Raw genomic sequence first — 18,835 nt, 5'->3', positions numbered from 1 at the left:
AGCCCTCAGCTTGGCCGTTTTTCTGAACCCACAGTCCAGGCTGACGACTCCTGCGTCTGACCAGGAGTTGGGAGGATTTGGGGGGAACCCGGGCCCGCCCTCTACTCCGGGCTCCAGCCCAGGGCCCTGTGGAATGCACCTGTCTAGAGTGCCTCCTGGAACAGCTCTGCAACAGCGACAACTCCCTGGGCTACTTCCCCATGGCCTCCCCCCAACCCCTTCTTTATCCTCACCATAGGACCTTCCTCCTGGTGTCTGATAATGCTTGTACTCCTCAGTCCTCCAACAGTCCGTGTTCTCACTCTCAGCTCCTTGCGCCCCTTGCTCCCAGCTCCTCACATGCACCTCACTAACTGAGGTGAGCTCCTTTTTAAAACCCAGGTGCCCCGATTAGCCTGCCTCAATTGATTCAAGTAGCTTCTTGATTGGTTGCAGGTGTTCGAATCAGCCTGTCTTACTGGTCTCCAGAAGGTTCCTGATTGTTCTGTTACTTTACCCAAGGAAAAGGGACCTATTTAGCCATCTGGCCTGACCCTGTCACAACCCCTATGTTCACTCTTCTAGAAAACTATGATCAATTATTTACATAGTATGGCTTGTTTGAGGTATCATTTGAAAATGCATAATCTACAGAATATTATCCTCCTGTTAAAATATGTGTAGCAACACTATGTAAAATTATGAGATTTTACTGTCTCATATTAGTGAAAAAGTTACAATTCTGTGGAACACCCTCAGACCAGTTCCTCAGAGACAGCAAGGCAAGCAGCTGGTCAAATTGCCATTCTCCAGGAGGGGGAAGGTGTGAAGAAGACATTTACATTCCTTCACAGGGACCACTTGAAGCTCATAGCTACAACAGACAGCCGGTCACCATGACTCAGCTGAGAACTGAAGTTGTTTGTCATACAAAGGACTGAATTATAAAAAGAGGGGAGGAAAATGCTTGAGACTCTCTCTCTCCCCCTTTTCCTCTGCTCATGACAGCTCCTGAAGAAACTGAACTTGGCAGCAGGGGCGAATTAGGGGGACTTCTGGCTGAAAGGACAGCCAGCCTGCCTCAGGATATAGTGAGAGAAACATTTGCTTTGTATCCGTTTTAGCTTGTTAACTTAGATGTTAGTTTGGGTTTTATCTTGCATTTCTTTTGTAAACAATTCTGGCTTTTATACCCCATTACCTATAGTCAATTAATATGGTTTTTTTGCCGGTAGTTAGCCATCTCATTTTATTGTTTCATCTAAGCAGTGTGTTGGGATTAAAGTGTGTTGGAAAATCCATTTGGGATAACAAGGCTGGCACGTGTCATTTTCCACTGATGAAATGACAGACTTCATATGACCTTGCGTCGTTCAGTAGTGTGCTGGACAGTGAAAGATGCACAAAAGTCCAAGACCAGAGAATTTTCTGGGGTTCTCCTGTGGTGCACTGTAATTCGTGAGTCGCTGACTAACAGCGCTCAATACTGTGTAGCTGGCAGCGAGTTACATGCTGGAGACTGGGTGTTAACTGCCCAGGAGTGGCTGTTCTCACAGTAAAGCAGTGTAAAAGCCACCCCAGCTTGGGCAACTGAGGGGAAACAGCTGTTCAACCAGTCAAGATTGCACTGTGGTTAATGTCACAGACACTCAATTTCAAAGCATCTCCTAAAACACAGAGAAAGTAAATCCATGTCCCAGAAGTTGAAGACTCCAGACAGAGGACAAGTCTCCCTGGAACTGCTTCTTGCAGAGAGAGAGAGGTCCAGACACAATGAGAGAGTCCTGGGGAAGCTGGGAACACTAAGAATGGGCTGGTGGGGTTCAGTGGAGAAAGGGAACAGGAAGGGCAGGGATATCACTGAATGCAGGATCTTAGCAGTCCTAGATGTCAGGATAGCACCTAGTGCAGCCCATTGGAAAACATAATCCCAACTATACATATAAAATGACGGGGTCTACATTAGCTGTTTCCACTCAAGAGAGGGATCTTGGAGTCATTGTTGATAGTTCTCTGAAAACATCCACTCAGGGTGCAGAGGCAGTCAAAAAGCAAACAGGGTGTTGGGAATCATTAAGAAAGGGATAGATAATAAAACAGTACATAATTTGCCTCTATATAAATCCATGGTACGCCCACATCTTGAATATTGTGTGCAGATGTGGTCGGCCCATCTCAAAAAAGATACATTGCAATTGGAAAAGGTTCAGAAAAGGGCAAAAAAACCCGGACTAGGAGTATGAAACAGCTTCTGTATGAGGAGAGATATGTAAGACTGGGACTTTTCAGCTTGGAAAAGAGACAAGAGGGCATATGAGAGAGGTCTATAAAAGCATGTCTTCTGTGGAGAAAGTAAAGAAGGAAGTGTTATTTACTCCTTCTCAGAACACAAGGACTAGGAATCACCCAATCAAATTAATAGGCAGAGTTTTATAAGAAACAAAAGGAAGTATTTCTTCACACAAGGCACAGTCAACCTGGGGAACTCCTTGCCAGAGGATGTTGTGAAGGCCAAGATTATAATAGGGATACAAAAAAAACAAAAAACACCATGAGAAATCTATTGAGGACAGGTCCGTGAATGGTTATTAGCCAGGATAGACAGGGATGGTGTCCCTAACTTCTGTTTGTCATAAGCTGTGAATGGGTGACAGGAGATCAATCACTTCATGATTCCCTGTTCTGTTCATTCCCTCTGGGACACCCGGTGCTGGTCACTGTCGGAAGACAGGACACTGGGCTAGATGGACCTTTGGTCTGTCCCAGTGTGGCCGTTCTTAAATACCAGGGAACCTAGTGAGTCCAGTGCAATGGGAGGGAGTAGGAAAATCCCTGGCTGTGGAGAACACTGGGAAATTAGAAACTATCATTCAGAAGCAACAGACTCTAAATAGTCTAGAAAAGCAGAATGTGAAAAATAAGAATCGGGGTCATGTGACTTCAGGAATGAGGGACTCAAAAAACCAAGTCTGCAGAGAAGGTAGATTGTGGTTAGTGCACATGGGGATGGGGGGAGCAACTCTCCAGGTCTCAAGGATTTTCACCAGCAACCGAGGCCATTGTCCCATGCACGGGGCAATCCGGAGCAGTGAGGAGTTGTGTCATCTGTAATCCTGGCTGAGTTCCAATGTTCTGCTGCTGGAGCTCCCTTGTCTGGATTCCCCCAGCCAGCATTCAAGGTCTGTGTGATCAGTAACCCTGGACCAGCCGCTCTGACCCCAGCAGCCTGCTTCTTACACCCCAAGCACTTTCTGGTCTGGGTGGAAAGGCTCAGGGTTTGAGAGAAGGCCAGGGGTAGGAAGCTTCTGCTCGTTATGCTGGACCTAACCCCCCGTTTTACTGATGCAAACAGGAGATATTTGACACTGTGCGATTCTGCTCCTGTGCTCTCTTCCCACAGCGTTCAGCAGCAGGGGAGGGTCTCTGGTCGTGTGTGTGTCACTGGCATGCTGGGGTGATGCTGGAACAGGACAGAGCAGAGGTGGCATTGTGGAGGTGGCGTGAACCTCATCTCTTCAGTTCCCCTTCCAAGAACCAAGGGGACAGGAACCCTTACGCAGCGAGGTCACAGTCTCATAGGTCTCCTGCATGACGTCTCTGGAGAGGGGTCTCTGAGCGGGGTCCAGCAGAGCCCCCTCTTCCCTGGTGAAATACACAGCCACCTCCTCGAAGGTCACCGGCCCCTGAAAGAGCCAGAGCCCCACACTCAGGACCTGCTGCCCCACTCACAGCCCCACTATTCACGGGGGAGAGGAGCCAATCAAACGGAAACTCTGGGTAGACCGCAGCCAACAGAGTCCCACCCCTACCCCACTCAGACCACCCAGGAAACACCAGGGTGAGGGGGCGAAGAGACACCCCTCCTCTCTCCCAGCAGATCCATCACACACCTACTAGCCACAGACTGATACCGGAGATGCTGCCCCGAGCAGAGTCTAGGGAGAGATCTCTTGTAGGAAGCCCAACACCCTCCTCCTTGTGAGGAGCTGGATATGAGGCAGGAGAATCTCCCCTAAGCCTGACTGGTGGCTTCCCCCTTCATATTTAAAGGCACTCACTGGTTAGTTGGGTCAGGCTCCAGCACTAGGAGTCTGGTCCTTTTTCCCAGTCCCATCTACGTGCGTTATTTTCTGTTCACCAAATTGGAGCATTTCCACCTCCGAACCTCATGGGTCTCTTCCTAGAATCTAGGCCACTTATTAAACAACTCCCAGCAGGTCTGCCACCCCCTGGTCTCCTCCCTTTCTCCACCCTGTGCATTTCCTGTCCCCGCTCCAACCTCCAAACCAGACGGTGCAAACCTTCCCCTCTCCCGTGTATTTGCTGTCCCTCTCCCTCCTGCAGGAACAGATCAGAACGCCCCCAATAATCCCTACCTGAGCTGGCTCCCCTGCAGCTATGTCGCTCCCCTGTCCCATGGGAGGACGGGATGAACTGGAATGAAACATGAGTGTCGTTCTGCAGCCTGATCGGGCGAGAAGGGCCGTTGTGGAGGTTTGGGAACGGGCATTAGTTCATTTCACATCACGGTTCCCCAGGCTCTTTCTTTGCAGAGCGAGATCTGAGATTCTGCCGTGCTGAGAAAATGCTAAAAGAAAAGGAGTACTTCTGGGACCTTAGAGACTAAACAATTTATTTGAGCATGAGCTTTCGTGATCTACAGCTCACTTCATCGGATGCATACCGTGGAAACTGCAGCAGACTTTATATACACACAGAGAATATGAAACAATACCTCCTCCCAACCCACTGTCCTGCTGGTAATAGCTTATCTAAAGTGATCATCAAGTTGGGCCATTTCCAGCACAAATCCAGGTTTTCTCACCCTCCGCCCCCCACACAAATTCACTCTGCTGCTGGTGATAGCCCATCCAAAGTGACAACTCTCTACTCAATCTCTGGATTACAGCAGAGACCTGGCCCCTCCTGCCAGGCTAGGCCCACAGACACACTTTTAACCTCCTTTCTCCCTCCCGCATCCCAAAACAAAGTCTCTGAACGCAATCCTAGAAAAAAGCAGAACCAAAGGAGTCCCTTTCGAGGATTCCCTCTGACACTGACCCCACGGCAGCCACACCCCAGCAGGAGGGACATGGAGTCAGGAACTGGGTTTTCCTCTCTCTCATCCTCGTCTTGTCCACAGGAAAGTGATTCTCCCCACAGTGCAGTAATACATCTGTCTGGGCAGATGAGAGAGCTGGAAATCTCTTCCAAAACTCTTTTATCCCATGGACCCTGTCAGTCTCTCTATCTCCTTTTCCCTGTGCCCTCTCCATGCCTGTCTGATAGGAAACTCTCATTCCTGGGTTGTTTGCTCCCCCATGGCTGGATTTGCTCCTGCAAATGGCAGGAGAAATGGGGTGGGGGGCTGTTTGTGCAGAGTCATTTTATAGTCCTTCACTGCCTGCCTGGGATTTCCCCATTGCCTGCCTAGGACCCCCACCTGCCCTCCACCAGGATCTGCCAGCCCATTTGCCTGGGACCCCCTCCTCCGGCCAGCAGGACCCCCTGACACTTTACAGGATCACCCCTCACTCTGCGCCAGGGACCGCCCCACCACAGCTCTGTGCACTGGGCATGGCAATGGTCCCAGGAGCCAGCTGGGCAATCCCAGACAGAGCCCCTGGCACAGCACCAGGCAGCGTCTAATCCCCTGCCCCACCTGCCCAAGAGACCCCCACCCCCACTGGTCTGCAGCCAACAGGTCCCCAGCGATATCCACCTCCAGGACCCATAGCCTTAGGGCTGGGCACATCAGAACTACCCCCCGAAACCCCAAACCCTCCAGAACCCACCAACCTGACTAGGGCCCCCCCTGCCCAGCCACCCAGAGGCCTCCCCCTACCACAATGCCCCTTCAGCTCCTGCTGCAATCTCCCCGCACAGACACCTGCCCCCCGCAGCAACAGTGTTCCCTCACAGTGTCTGACAAGTGGATAGAAAGTTATCACCACCCCCTGCTGGCCAGTCACACAGGCAGGGGGAGCCCGGGGGGACGCCTCTTTAAGAGGAGAAGGGAAGCCATGGAGGGCCAAAATAAGTAAGACATTTCCATACTCTGTCGCGAGCAAATAATGGCCACCGTGGATCCACCCCAGAGTTGGCTACAGCTTTGCACTGCGGGAAGCCCCCCCTCATGGAGACCTTTTCTCATGGGGTTTGGGATACTTCTGGACCCATGCTGCACTCAGAGGAACCTCCTCATCCCGTGCCAGCTGGAGAAAAGAAAAGGGTCCAGCCAACTCTCCTGTTACCAACTGGGAACCACCCATCCCCCAAACAGGGGGAGGCCCCTGGCTTTGATGGGTATTGAATCTATGGCTAGTCTCTTTTATCAGCAAACATTTTTAACAGAGAGAAAGGAGGGAACAAATGATTCTCAAAGGAGAAGGAAAGATGATCATTGTTGCAGGGGGGTTAATTTCCCAACCAGGATGGAGAAGCTCTCAGGGCGACAGGTTCCCCCCAAAGAAGGACAAGTTCCTAGGATTTAGAACATGGGGAACAGCCCCAAACCCAAGAGGATTTTTAATTGACATTTGATGATGACATCGTAAGAGGGAAAACTGAGATTTGAGATCAGTGTTCAGAAATGAAAGAGAAAGGGTGGAAATCTGAGGGATTTTGGATCCATTTATGCAAATTATAGAGAGGAAAGTGGAAAATGAGAGGGATTTTAGAGCAGTTGTTGATAGGAGGTTGTCACGGAGTCCCTGGGCGATGCTCTGGAAATGCTCCCCACGAAGCTGGGCAGGACTCTGGGGAAGTCTCCTTTCTGTGAGCAGCCTGTCTTCAGGACACACAGCTCACCCGGCTTCCACCTTCCTGGGTCTGACCTCGGAGCATTCAGCATCCTCTGCCCCTCCGTCCGCTTCTCACAGCGAGTCCACTCAGGCAGGGCTCCTGGGGAAGCCAGAGGGTCCTGCCCCCCAACTCCGCAGTCAGACGTGACTCTCAGCCAGCCAGTAAAACAGAGGTTTATTAGATGACAGGAACATGGTCTAAAACAGAGCTTGCAGGTGCAGAGAACAGGACCCCTCAGCTTGGGCCATTTTGGGGGCAGTGAGCCAGACAACCACGCCTGCACTTCACTCCAACTCCCTCCAGCCCCTCCTCCTCTGGGCTTTGTTCCTTTCCCGGGCCAGGAGGTCACCGGATTCCTTTGTTCTCCAACCCTTCAGCTCTCACCTTGCAGGGGGGAAGGGCCCAGGCCATCAGTGGCCAGGAAACAGGGTGTCGGCCATTCTCTGTGTCCAGACTCCTGCACACACATGCCCTCTAGGGCTCTGCAATGGTCATACACCCTTATCGCACCACCTAGATACTTAAAAACTTCATAGGGGAAACTGAGGCACCCCCACACTATTCAGAGGAAACATTAAGAACAGTCCCACTTTGTCACATCTCTCCCCCCTTCGAGATCGAACTGAGTGGGGTCACTTTAGCCGGTGACCTGGGGAAGTTCGAAGCCACCAACGTTCCCATGGGTGCCCCAGCATCTCTCCCATTCCTCGGTAGGAGTTACACCAGGCCCTTCCAGTTTCACGCCCTCCCTTAGGTCGGTGGTGATCGATAGCACTCGCAGGCCACATGTGGGAAGGTTTCTATGGCCCATGCCCTTTGGCCACCCCAAAACCCCAGGGGGTCAAACTGGGAATGGGTCTTCTCCCCAACAAGCTGGCCAAACACAGCCACTTGGTTATGGGACTGTTTAACTTTCTTAACAGCTTTCACTTCATCTGAGACCTTCTCAAAGCTCTCCACACTGGGTCTTTCAACAGGACAGTCAGTGGATCCATTCACAACAGAAAATTTCTGGCTGTTAGGAACTGAAACTTTCTTAATAAAATCACTTTCACACCCGTCAGTGGCAGTAAACTGCTTGCAAAGACTCCATGAGGATTCCTTTCCCTAGGGGCTTTTCTATGCAATAATTCACCCCTCACAGAAATTCTGCCCTTACCCTCTTCACCGAGGGCTTGCTCTAGAGGAACACTTTCCTGAGCAACAACAGACTCTTTCTGGGTCTCCCTTACATCCAGAATCACCTCTGGCCCATCCGGCGGATTCCTACACAATCCCCTTTCAGGCAAACTTACAGACTTCCTAGACAAAAGGTCAGAAGCATTCTCCTTCCCTTTGCCACACACAAGTTCAGGAATCTTTTCCTTCTTGCTACCGGTTTCCACACCCTCAGGAGGTAACACAATCACATCACCTTCCTGCTCTCCTTGTGCCCTGGCTAGGATCTCACCCTGATTAGACAGAGTTGCTACACCCTTTCCAACAACACACTAGCAACAGGCAAAATACAAGCACCAGAATTGTCTCGTCTCTGGGATTTTACATAGACCCTAACTGGATGCGACCTAGTTACAGGGCTATTCTCCCGAGCAGACACAAACTTAGGACCCTTCCCTTCCTGGGCTTTAGCTGAATCCAGAACCAGCTCTGAGACAACTGCACGACCCTCAACCATTACAGGCTGAAAGGCCCCTTCTGTCTGCTCCACAGACAAAGAAGAGCCGGACACACTTTCTTCTTTCCCAGACACCCAGCTTGGGACCTCTCTCCCCTTGTCCCAGCACACAAGGCTGGTCACAGACAACTGCTTGGAGATCAGGGTAGCTCCCTCCATTGGCAAGTCAATACCCCTGACAGACACAGGTACGTTTCCTTCACTGTCCCAATTCTCCACCCAGCTAACAGGTAAGGTCCAGGGACACTCCTCTTCCACTCTCCTCGACTTCCCACCCTGCTGACTAGACACAGCCATCAGCTCACAAGGCTGCCTAGGCTCATCCAGACTTTCCTTACCCAGCACCTTGCCACTCCCCACAGATCCCCTGCCCTGCCTGTGTCTCCCCCCACTCAGCTGGGGTCTCAGCTCCCCCCTTGCTCAGCACTGCGCTTGCTGTCCCAGTGGGGGTAGGCAGCGAGCTCGCTGCTTTCCTCACAGCATCAGAGCCAGCGTGAGCCCCCTCTCCGGTGTGTAAGGGGGGCGGGGAGCATCTCTCTGTCCCACCCAACTCCAGGGGTCTGGTTAAAGTCAGGCAGATAGCTTGAGCCTAGCCGCTCCTCCCTGCTGCCAGCCAGGTCATCTGCATTTGCACTGACCATTTCCCTCTCCACCGATTGGTTCCCCGGATTCAAACCCTTGGCAGTTACAGGAGTACGGCCTGGATCCTGTCCCAAAGAGACACAGTCACCCCAGAACAGGGTCTTGCAGCTGGTGTCCTGGAGAACCCTAACGACCAGCCAGCCTCACCCCTCCTGGGTCTGCACAGGGATCTGGGCCATAGGGAAGGCGAGGGGCTTCGTCCCTGGGACCCTCACCCAGCTCACACAGCCCCTCAGCCTCTGAGGCTGCACCACCCAGGGCCTGACACCAGTTCTCTCTGTCCCAGGATCTCGCCACCCCAGGAATGTCTCCCCATTCACCATCACCTTCTGCTCCCACTGGGGGTCTGAGGGGCCTGGCCCAAGGAAACTCCACACAGACATATAGGTTGGGACCAGGAGTGGGAGCCTGTCCACCTCCCCACCCATCTGGCTGACGGAGTCTACGGCCTTGGGACCCAGCAAGGGAGCTAGACACCGGGGCTTTTCCGCAGGGTCCCCCGGTTCAAATCTCCAGCCTGCTCAAAGGCAGTGAGGTGGGCATCCACATCCCCCCCCTCCTTAACCAGGGGCAGCAATTTAGTCTCGAGGTTCCCTGCGGAACTGGCCCCCCGGGGTCTATCCCCACTCACCCCTGGGGGGTCCCCTAGGCCTCTCCACTCCCCCACCGCCAGTTCATGCTGCTGCTGCTTCTGCAGCTCTTTCTCGGGCTCTCGCTGTCTCTCACGGTCCTCTTGCTCTCTCGGACTCAGCTCCAATCCTGTCCTACTCCGATCCCCGGATGGGGAACCCGATCGTGAAGACCCTCGTCTGGTCGGGGACAGGAGTCTTGGCGATGCCTGGCCACCACTCCAGCTGCTTCCAGATCCTGCTATAGCCCCATTTCGGGTCAGGAATCTGTCCCTTAGAGCGGTCATCCTCCTCCAGCTGCACGATTAACTGTGCTTCGGTGAACTTTCCAACGCTCAACCCTCTCTTTCTGTACAGGGTTACAATGTCCTTCTTCAGGAGACGGTGACAGGCCCTCACTCCGCCCTTCCCAAGTTGTGGACTCACAGGCCTGTGTGCTCTCAGCTCCCCACGCTTTCCAGGCAGAACCCCTAGTGTGCCAGCCCTTCTCGAGGTCACCCCCTCTTTGTCAGGGTCGAGCGGAAGACTCCTCCGTCCCTGGGACCGCTCGCTGCAATCCCCAGGGGAACCCTGTTACTGCAAAAGTCCTTCTCTCTGGTCACACACTTCCAGGAGTTAACCGCCCCCTGAAACTGTCTCTCTCTGAATCTTCAGCACGTCTGGTCCCCGTCAATCCCCCTTCATTTTACTGCTCCCCAGTCACTTACTGCAGGAAGCACTGTCCACAGGGTGCAGTACATCCCACCGCTGCCACCAGTTGTCACGGAGTCCCTGGGCGATGCTCTGGAACTGCTCCCCATGAAGCCAGGCAGGACTCTGGGGCAGTCGCCTTTCTGTGAGCAGCCTGTCTTCAGGACACACAGCTCACCCAGCTTCCACCTTCCTGGGTCTGACCTCGGACCATTCAGCATCCTCTGCCCCTCCATGCCCTTCCCACAGCGAGTCCGCTCAGGCAGGGCTCCTGGGGAAGCCAGAGGGTCCTGCCCCCCAACTCCGCAGTCAGACGGGACTCTCAGCCAGCCAGTAAAACAGAGGTTTATTAGATGACAGGAACATGGTCTAAAACAGAGCTTGCAGGTGCAGAGAACAGGACCCCTCAGCTGGGGTCATTTTCGGGGGGACAGTGAGCCAGACAACCACGTCTGCCCTTCACTCCATGTCCCAGCCAGCCCCCAACTGAAACTCCCTCCAGCCCCTCCTCCTCTGGGCTTGGTTCCTTTCCCGGGCCAGGAGGTCACCGGATTCCTTTGTTCTCCAACCCTTTAGCTCTCACCTTGCAGGGGGGAAGGGCCCAGGCCATCAGTGGCCAGGAAACAGGGTGTTGGCCATTCTCTGTGTCCAGACTCCTGCACACACCTGCCCTCTAGGGCTCTGCAACGATCATACACCCTTACCCCACCACCTAGATACTTAAGAACTGCCTAGGGGAAACTGAGGCACCCCACACTATTCAGAGGAAACATTAAGAACATTAAGAACAGTCCCACTTTGTCACAGAGGTAAAAGCTGAGTGTATTTCCCACCACTATTTGGTCAATGAATAGAAATGGGCAACATTGGCAAACGTTTTAGATCCATATTCAGGAATCTGAGAAAAGGTGTAAATCTGAGATTTTCGTCGTAATTTATAATTACAGAGACAGGGAAAGCTCTCAGGGGCATATTCAATTAGAAGTAGACAACTAGAGTAAAAGTGGGGCAAACTTTTTTTATCAATCTTTGAGACGTACAGAGAAAACGTGTCACAAACTACGCAACTGAGAACATGGGATAAACGCCAAGACCTGGGGGGGGATTTTATGTGGCTATTAAATAACGAGCTGGAAAAGGGGGGACCGTTTGTCATATAAAATCCAGCCTGTCCAATATATAAACAGAAAGTGATGGTCCCCACCCCCGGCCCCCGTTCACCTGGGCAGCAGGGAGCCCTCTGAGGGGCTGACTGAAGGGAGCGGGGGGGGAGGAGCTGGAGGGCTCCCTGGGGGAGGGGAGGGGGCGGTAGTGGGGGAAAGGCAGGTGGGGGGCAGGTGGGGGCTGGGGGCAACGGTGCGGCAGTTGGGGGCAGCAAGTGGGACTGGGAAGCCGGGATCGGGGGCAGCCCCATGGGGGACACGTCCCCTCCCTTCCCCGCCCCGGCAGAGACCGGGCGTCTCCCACCCCCACGCCGGGGCAGCCAGGTTGGGGGATGGCTCCGGGCTCCAACTTCCCACCGACACCGGGACAAATCGCTGCGGATAAAACGGGGGGGGAGGGAAATCCCGCCCCCCCCACGGGAGGGGAGTTTCAATGGACATGTGAGGAGGAGGGAGAGACGGGGGGGGGGATCAGGGGAGACCAGAGAGCGGATCAATGGGGGGGTGGGGGGGAGTTTACAGCCACGTGGGAGCTACCGAGAGGGAAAAGGAGAAAACTGGGGGGCATTTGTGCCCGTGGGGGGGGAGGGGATCCAATTAACTCCCCCGCCGCCCCCCACTTCCCCCCCGGGAATTTCCTGGCTGCACAGAGACAGTTCAACCCCCACCCCCCGCAACTCCGGCTTCTCCCCCCAACACCCCCCAAGGGACCCCGCCCGCCGGGCCCCAGTCTCTGCCCCCCCCAATCCCAGCCGTGCCGGGGGCAGAGAGTCACTTTCCTGCCCCCCCGCGGGGTCTCCCACTCACCGGGTCGGGGGCGGGCAGAGCCGGGGCTGGTCCCAGCTGGAAAAAGCCCCCCCCGGCCGGGCACGGGGGGGTTAATGACGGGCCCCCCCAGCACAGACCCCGGAGCGGAGCCGCAGCTGCTCCTCCGAGAGACCCGACACGAGGCAGCGCCTGGGGGCGGGGCCTGGAGCAGACCGGGGCGGGGCAGAGTCTGGGGGCGGGGCCTGGAGCAGACAGGGGCGGGGCAGAGTCTGGGGGCGGAGCCCGGAGCAGACCAGGCGCTGCCTCGTGTCGGGTCTCTCGGAGGAGCAGCTGCGGCTCCCCTCCGGGGTCTGTGCGGGGTGGGGCCCGTCATTAACCCCCCCGTGCTCCGGTGAGTGGGAGACCCCGGGGGGGGAGCGCTGGGCGGGGGGGGCAGGAAAGTGACTCTCTGCCCCCTACCTGCCCATCCCCCACTGCCGCCCCCTCCCCGCCCCCAGGGAGCCCTCCAGCTCCCCCACCCCCCGCCCCCTTCAGTCAGCCCCTCAGAGGGCTCCCTGCTGCCCAGGTGAACGGGGGCCGTGGGGGGGGGACCATCACTTTCTGCTTCTGTATTGGACAGGCTGGATTTTATATGACAAACGGTCCCCCCTTTTCCAGCTCGTTCTTTAATAGCCACATAAAAGCCCCCCCGGTCCTGGCGTTTATCCCATGTTCTCAGTTGCGTAGTTTGTGACACGTTTTCTCTGTACGTCTCAAAGGTTCCTCAAAAATACCCTCAACGTTTGCCCCACTTTTACTCTAGTTGTCTACTTCTAATTGAATATGCCCCTGAGAGCTTTCCCTGTCTCTGTGATTATAAATTACGACGAAAAGCTCAGATTTACACCTTTCCTCAGATTCCTGAATATGGATCTCAAACATTTGCCAATGTTGCCCATTTCCGCTCTATTCATTGACCAAATAGTGGTGGGAAATACACTCAGCTTTTACCTCCTATCAACAACTGCTATAAAATCCCTCTCATTTTCCACTTTCCTCTCTATAATTTGCATAAATGGATCCAAAATCCCTCAGATTTCCACCTTTCCAAAGGTCCATCTAGCCCAGTGTCCTGTCTTCCGACAGTGACGAGCACCAGGTGTCCCAGAGGGAATGAACAGAACAGGGAATCATGAAGTGATTCATCTCCTGTCACCCATTCACAGCTTATGACAAAGAGAAGTTAGGGACACCATCCCTGCCCATCCTGGCTAATAACCATTCACGGACCTGTCCTCAATAGATTTCTCATGGTGTTTTTTGGTTTTTTTTTTTGTAACCCTATTATAATCTTGGCCTTCACAACGTCCTCTGGCAAGGAGTTCCCCAGGTTGACTGTGCATTGTGTGAAGAAATACTTCCTTTTGTTTCTTATAAACCTGCTGCCTATTAATTTGATTGGGTGATTCCTAGTCCTTGTGTTATGAGAAGGAGTAAATGACACGTCCTTATTTACTTTCTCCACGGCAGTTTTGATTTTATAGACCTCTCTCATATCCCCCCTTTGTCTCTTTTCCAAGCTGAATAGTCCCGGTCTTTTTAATCTTTCCCCGTACAGAAGAGTTTCATACCTGTAATCATTTGGGTTGCCCTTTTCTGAACCTTTTCCAATTCCAATATATCTTTTTTTGAGATGGGGCAACCACATCTGCAGGCAGTATTCGAGATGTGGGTGTACCATGGGTTTATATAGAGGCGATAGGATATTTTCTGTCTTCTTATCTATCCATTTCAGAATGATTCCCAACATTCTCTTTGCTTTTTGCCTGCCGTGGCACACTGTGTTGATGTTTTCAGAAAACTGTGCCCAGTGACTCCAAGATCCCCCTGTTGAGTGGAAACAGCTCATTTAGAGCCCATCATTTTATATGTGTAGTTGGGATTTTGTTATTCAATGGGCTGCAATATGGTGCTATCCTGACACCTAGTCCTGCTGAGATCCTGCATTCAGTGATATCCCTGCCCTTCCTGTTCCCGTTCTCATAAAAGAAGAAGAGCATCCAAATGCGTGTTTACCTTCATTCCCTCAGCAGTCCTCATGCGAATCCCTGATCGGTTCCAAAGTGCATTAAAACCTTTGTTAAAGGGTTACCTCCTGGTGGTTATCAGGTCCTGTGAGTTTGTAGCCCAGAAAGACCCCCCTCAGTCAGCTCAAACTCAGCTGTTTATCCCCCAAAAGTCTGTCGTCTTCAGTCTTCTGAATGAGGGGAAATCCGTCACTACCCCTTTCTGCGTTGGGTAAAGCTTCAAAAGGTGGAGCTCTGCATAACCAGCCTTGAGATCTGGCATTCATCACCCTGTAGCGATACCAGCTTGCACAGGAAACCCATCCCGCAGCCCTTCCTGGTATCATGTGGCGCATCTCGGCATCATAGTCTGTGAAGAATTCATGCTTTCAAGGGCTGGCTTAGATATACAGATAACAGTCATAATTAGGGCAAGAGTTTGCAGGCAATGAAAAGAGAGTAATTGACAAACGTGAGCAATATTTAATCCTTTAAAGCCTGAAAGTGCCTTGGGGGGAGGGGACAGGAGCCGGCTGTGTGGGGGCGGTGGGGCTCAGATACTGGGCATTGAGAGCCTAGAGCCAGCTGTGCGCTGGAGAGACGGGGCATGAACCAGCTGTGTGCAGGGAGATGAGCAGGGGAGAGGTGCTGTGGACACGGCCGCGAGCAGCTGTGAGTGCCGTCCTCTCTGCAGCATGATGAGAGAGCCTGGCGTCCCACTGCCGATCCCAGACTTGTATGAGGAGGGAAGAAATTGGCATCAAGTCTCAACCGCAGCCAGCCTGTGCCCTGGGGAGGAGACGGGTGTCTCCAGGGAGAAATCTGGGGGATTGTGACCCTGCATGCCCCACCCACCCTCTGATCAGCAATTCCGGATATTAACGGTGATTCCAGAAACAAAGAGTAATTTTGGGAAAAAATGCAGTCCTAGCGACAATTTCCGGAAAACACTGGCCCTGGTTGTAACATTAAATCAAATAGTCTCAAGATCTAGGCCTGTGTTGATTAGATCTGTCACTCTGCCTTCACGGAGTTCACTCTGCTGGTGGGTTGTACCCCTTCCCCCATTCTGTGTCTGCCTTGTCTATTTAGATTGTAACTTCTTCAGGACACGGGCCATCAACGCTTCTCGGTTTGTACTGTGCCAAGCAAAATGAGGACCCACTGTTAGTTGGCCCTTAGGCAGTAAGGTAATGAATATGATTTATAATAATCATCTCCTGGCACTTTGAGCCAAGGAAGCCGGCCTTGGGACGTTACTACTTAAAAGTGAGCTGGGTTTAAAAGCATGGAATATTCTTTGTGACAAGTATCCCACAAATTCCACTGACCTCCCTTGTTTTCTTTGCCTTGAGCAGGGTTTCCAGTTTCCAGAACTGATGTGATCTCGCAGCTGGAACGAGGGGAGGAGTCGTGCGTCCCAGACCTTCATGGTTCTGAGAAAAAAGTGCTCCCGAGAGCTGCCTTCATAGGTGAGGCATTGGTTAAACCAACCCCAAAACTGTCGGTGAATACAGGAAACATTTGGGATGCCCTACAAAGACCTTGTGAGCTCTCCAAGTTCAGGATTGTTCCCTGCAGATGTGGAATCGTTAGGCAGAGGTCACTCATGGCTTCCCACCTATCCTGACTGACAACTGGCAGCAGGTCCCTCCCCAATCTCGCTGTCCCCTGAGATTTCTTCTGAGATACGGACCCAGAACTGATCCCTTCCTTTCTCTCCTCTGGGGAAGGTTGAAGGGAAAATCAGCTCCTGATAGGTTTGATCTGTCCTGTACATGTTTTCGTTCCTTCATCCCTTTTTCCATTCTTCTCTCTGAGATTTGCTTTCTCTCTGGCGCAGGCAGAGACTTACGTCTGGATTCTCTCGGTCTCCCGTCAGGTGTTGGGATGGTGAGTGAAAACGAGGAGGAACCCCAGCAGGAAGACGCTGAGCGAGTAGAAGCCCATGGGATGTTGTCAGGAAGGTCCAAAGGGAATGATTCTGGGAGCTGTGCACGCCCAGAAAAAACAAAAGCCTGTGAGAGTCAGCAGAGGCCAGAGGAAAACTTCGGTAGCCAGTCAGACCTTATTACACGTGAGAGAATGAACTTGGAAGGAACACGGTACACATGCCTCGAGTGTGGGAAAAGCTTCAAAGGGAGCTCGGACCTTCTCACACATCAGAGAATCCACACGGGTGAGAAACCTTACGCATGCTGTGTGTGTGGGAAATGCTTCAAGCGGAGCTCGCATCTCATTGAACATAAGAGAATCCACATGGGTGAGAAACCTTATGGATGCCCTGAGTGTGGGAAACACTTCAAGCAGAGCTCACACCTTATTACACATCGGAAAATCCACACGGGTGAGAAACCTTACGGATGCCCTGAGTGTGGGAAACACTTCAAGCGGAGCTCACAACTAATTACACATCGGAAAATCCACACGGGTGAGAAACCTTACGGATGCCCTGAGTGTGGGAAACACTTCAAGCAGAGCTCACACCTTATTACACATCGGAAAATCCACACGGGTGAGAAACCTTATGGATGCCCTGACTGTGGGAAGCACTTCATTGACAGTTCATCCCTCCTCTCACATCAGCGAATCCACACAGGGGAGAGGCCCTACACATGCTCTGAGTGTGGGAAAAGATTCAATCACAGCTCTACCCTAATCACACATCAGAGAACGCACACTGGAGAGACCCCCTACATGTGCTCTGAGTGCGGGAAAAGCTTTAATCGGAGCTCTGTACTGACCACACATAGAAGAATCCACACAGGTGAGAAACCTTATGGATGCCGTGAGTGTGGCAAACACTTCAATCAAAGCTCAGCCCTTGTCACACATCAGCGAATCCACACAGGAGAGAGGCCCTACACGTGCTCTGAGTGCGGGAAAAGCTTCAATCAGAGCTCTACCCTAATCAGACATCAGAGAACGCACACCGGAGAGAGGCCCTACACGTGCTCTGAGTGTGGGAAACGCTTCAATCGGAGCTCAACCCTTATTAGACATCAGAAAATCCACATGGGAGTGATCTGTAACAAATGCCTTGACTAGGGCTGGCCAAAGGTTTTTTTTTCTTTTAAATCACATTTGCTAATTCCCACTTAGTGATCTGTGCCCCATCTTCACCGTGGTTACTCAGCTCCCCCAGATGAGTTGCCTGCTCCTGCCTTTTGCAGCTCACCCTTCTTTGGGGTCAGTCCTGTGATGTTTTCTATCAACTCCTTTCCTTTTGGGTCGAAGGAGCGTGTGTCCCTCCAGCCAGGAATGTTCATCAGCTCCAGGTGGGGGAGAGAGGTTTGTTCCCAACAAGCTACACTGAGGCAAAAACTACCCATGCCTTACATCCACTAGGACTGTACATGGCGTTGGCAGCTGAAGTCACTGATCTTGGTGTTAAAAGACAATTACAGTTGTCGTGCAGATGCAGCCGAGGTGCAGTGGTTGGCATTAGCTTTCCCCTTGACCTGACCTAAACTCCATCACATATCCTAGTCTAAACAAACCCTGCGCATAACAGTTATACTGTTCCCCCATTTAAAAACAATTGTTAGTCATCAAGTTCCCCCACCAGGATCATATTGTTTCATTCCCAGTTGTCACAGTTCATCAGAGCGCTGTTGCTTCAGGCTTTCCTGAAGGCAGATATTTTTCCTCCCGTTTTCCTCCCTTAAAATATATTGAAGTATAACAAAGAGCAGGAATAGGGAAGGGATAGGGAAAAATGTCTTTTCCCCTCTGTAACAACAGAAGAACATAGGGTAAATCAGAGGGATTCTCCATCACCATCTCTATCCCCCTGTTCTTCAATTGGTAAGATCAATATTTCCCGAAGGGGCTGGGAAGAGGATTCTCTAGTAAATGATTTGGAACTAAGCAAAAGACCCATTCATTTGCCTCCCAAAGCAGTTGTGGCCCATGCCCTGCAGGAGGTTGCTCCTGAAGATCTTCCCTTCCTAATCAGGTGCATGTTGCCTCTTATTTGGGAAATGCAATCCCTTCCTAGGTAGAGATGGGAAAAATGGAAGTGACATTTCTGTTCAGCTCACTCCTGGGAGATGCTGTAAATGTGTAGGAACTGACATCCATGAGGAATGTGATAGAGCTGCAGAAAGACACCCATTTTGAGTAGATAGCTGACATTTGGTGTCTTAGAGGGATTCTAAGCCGCACCTGAATTTAGTCCCTTATTTAAATCTGTTGCACCAGATTAAAGAAACAAAAGGGCATATTTGGGGGAGTTCTACCTCACTATCGCTACTGGTATGTCGTGTGGTTGGTGACGAATTCTACGCCAGAGCCGTGTAAAATTGCTACAACTAAGGTCAAAGATTTGACAAGAACTCAGGTAGAAATGAGAGGTACGATTGGTTGATTTTCACCCCAGAGATGGACGCTATGGTGACCTGTGGCCAAGGTAAACTGTTTTTAGAATTGCTCACACTT

General features: G+C 52.2%; 2 protein-coding genes across 2 annotated transcripts in view; one reads left to right on the top strand and one right to left on the bottom strand.

The window, feature by feature from the left end:
* The window catches only part of LOC144930023 (uncharacterized), a 285,123-nt gene that overhangs the window by 247,732 nt on the left and 18,556 nt on the right, over positions 1-18,835 (bottom strand). The gene's annotated exons all lie outside the window — the stretch shown is intronic.
* Positions 14,428-17,443, top strand: LOC144930021 (uncharacterized). The gene is made up of 3 exons (XM_078851056.1): positions 14,428-14,503; positions 15,754-15,867; positions 16,239-17,443. Exons 1-3 carry the CDS (start codon positions 14,428-14,430, stop codon positions 17,441-17,443), a joined length of 1,395 nt encoding a protein of 464 aa, XP_078707182.1.

This window comes from Lepidochelys kempii, unplaced genomic scaffold (assembly GCF_965140285.1).
Source record: "Lepidochelys kempii isolate rLepKem1 unplaced genomic scaffold, rLepKem1.hap1 scaffold_29, whole genome shotgun sequence".
Lineage (NCBI taxonomy): Eukaryota > Metazoa > Chordata > Testudines > Cheloniidae > Lepidochelys > Lepidochelys kempii.
This window is presented reverse-complemented; position numbering and strand designations above follow the sequence as displayed.

Excerpts from the sequence above, each read along its gene's own strand:
- LOC144930021 (XM_078851056.1), top strand. The coding sequence starts at position 14,428 with ATGCGAATCCCTGATCGGTTCCAAAGTGCATTAAAACCTTTGTTAAAG. Across the intron at positions 14,504-15,753 it reads CCTGGTGGTTATCAGGTCCT|GGTTTCCAGTTTCCAGAACT; the intron begins GTGAGTTTGTAG and ends TGCCTTGAGCAG. Across the intron at positions 15,868-16,238 it reads CCCGAGAGCTGCCTTCATAG|GCAGAGACTTACGTCTGGAT; the intron begins GTGAGGCATTGG and ends TCTCTGGCGCAG.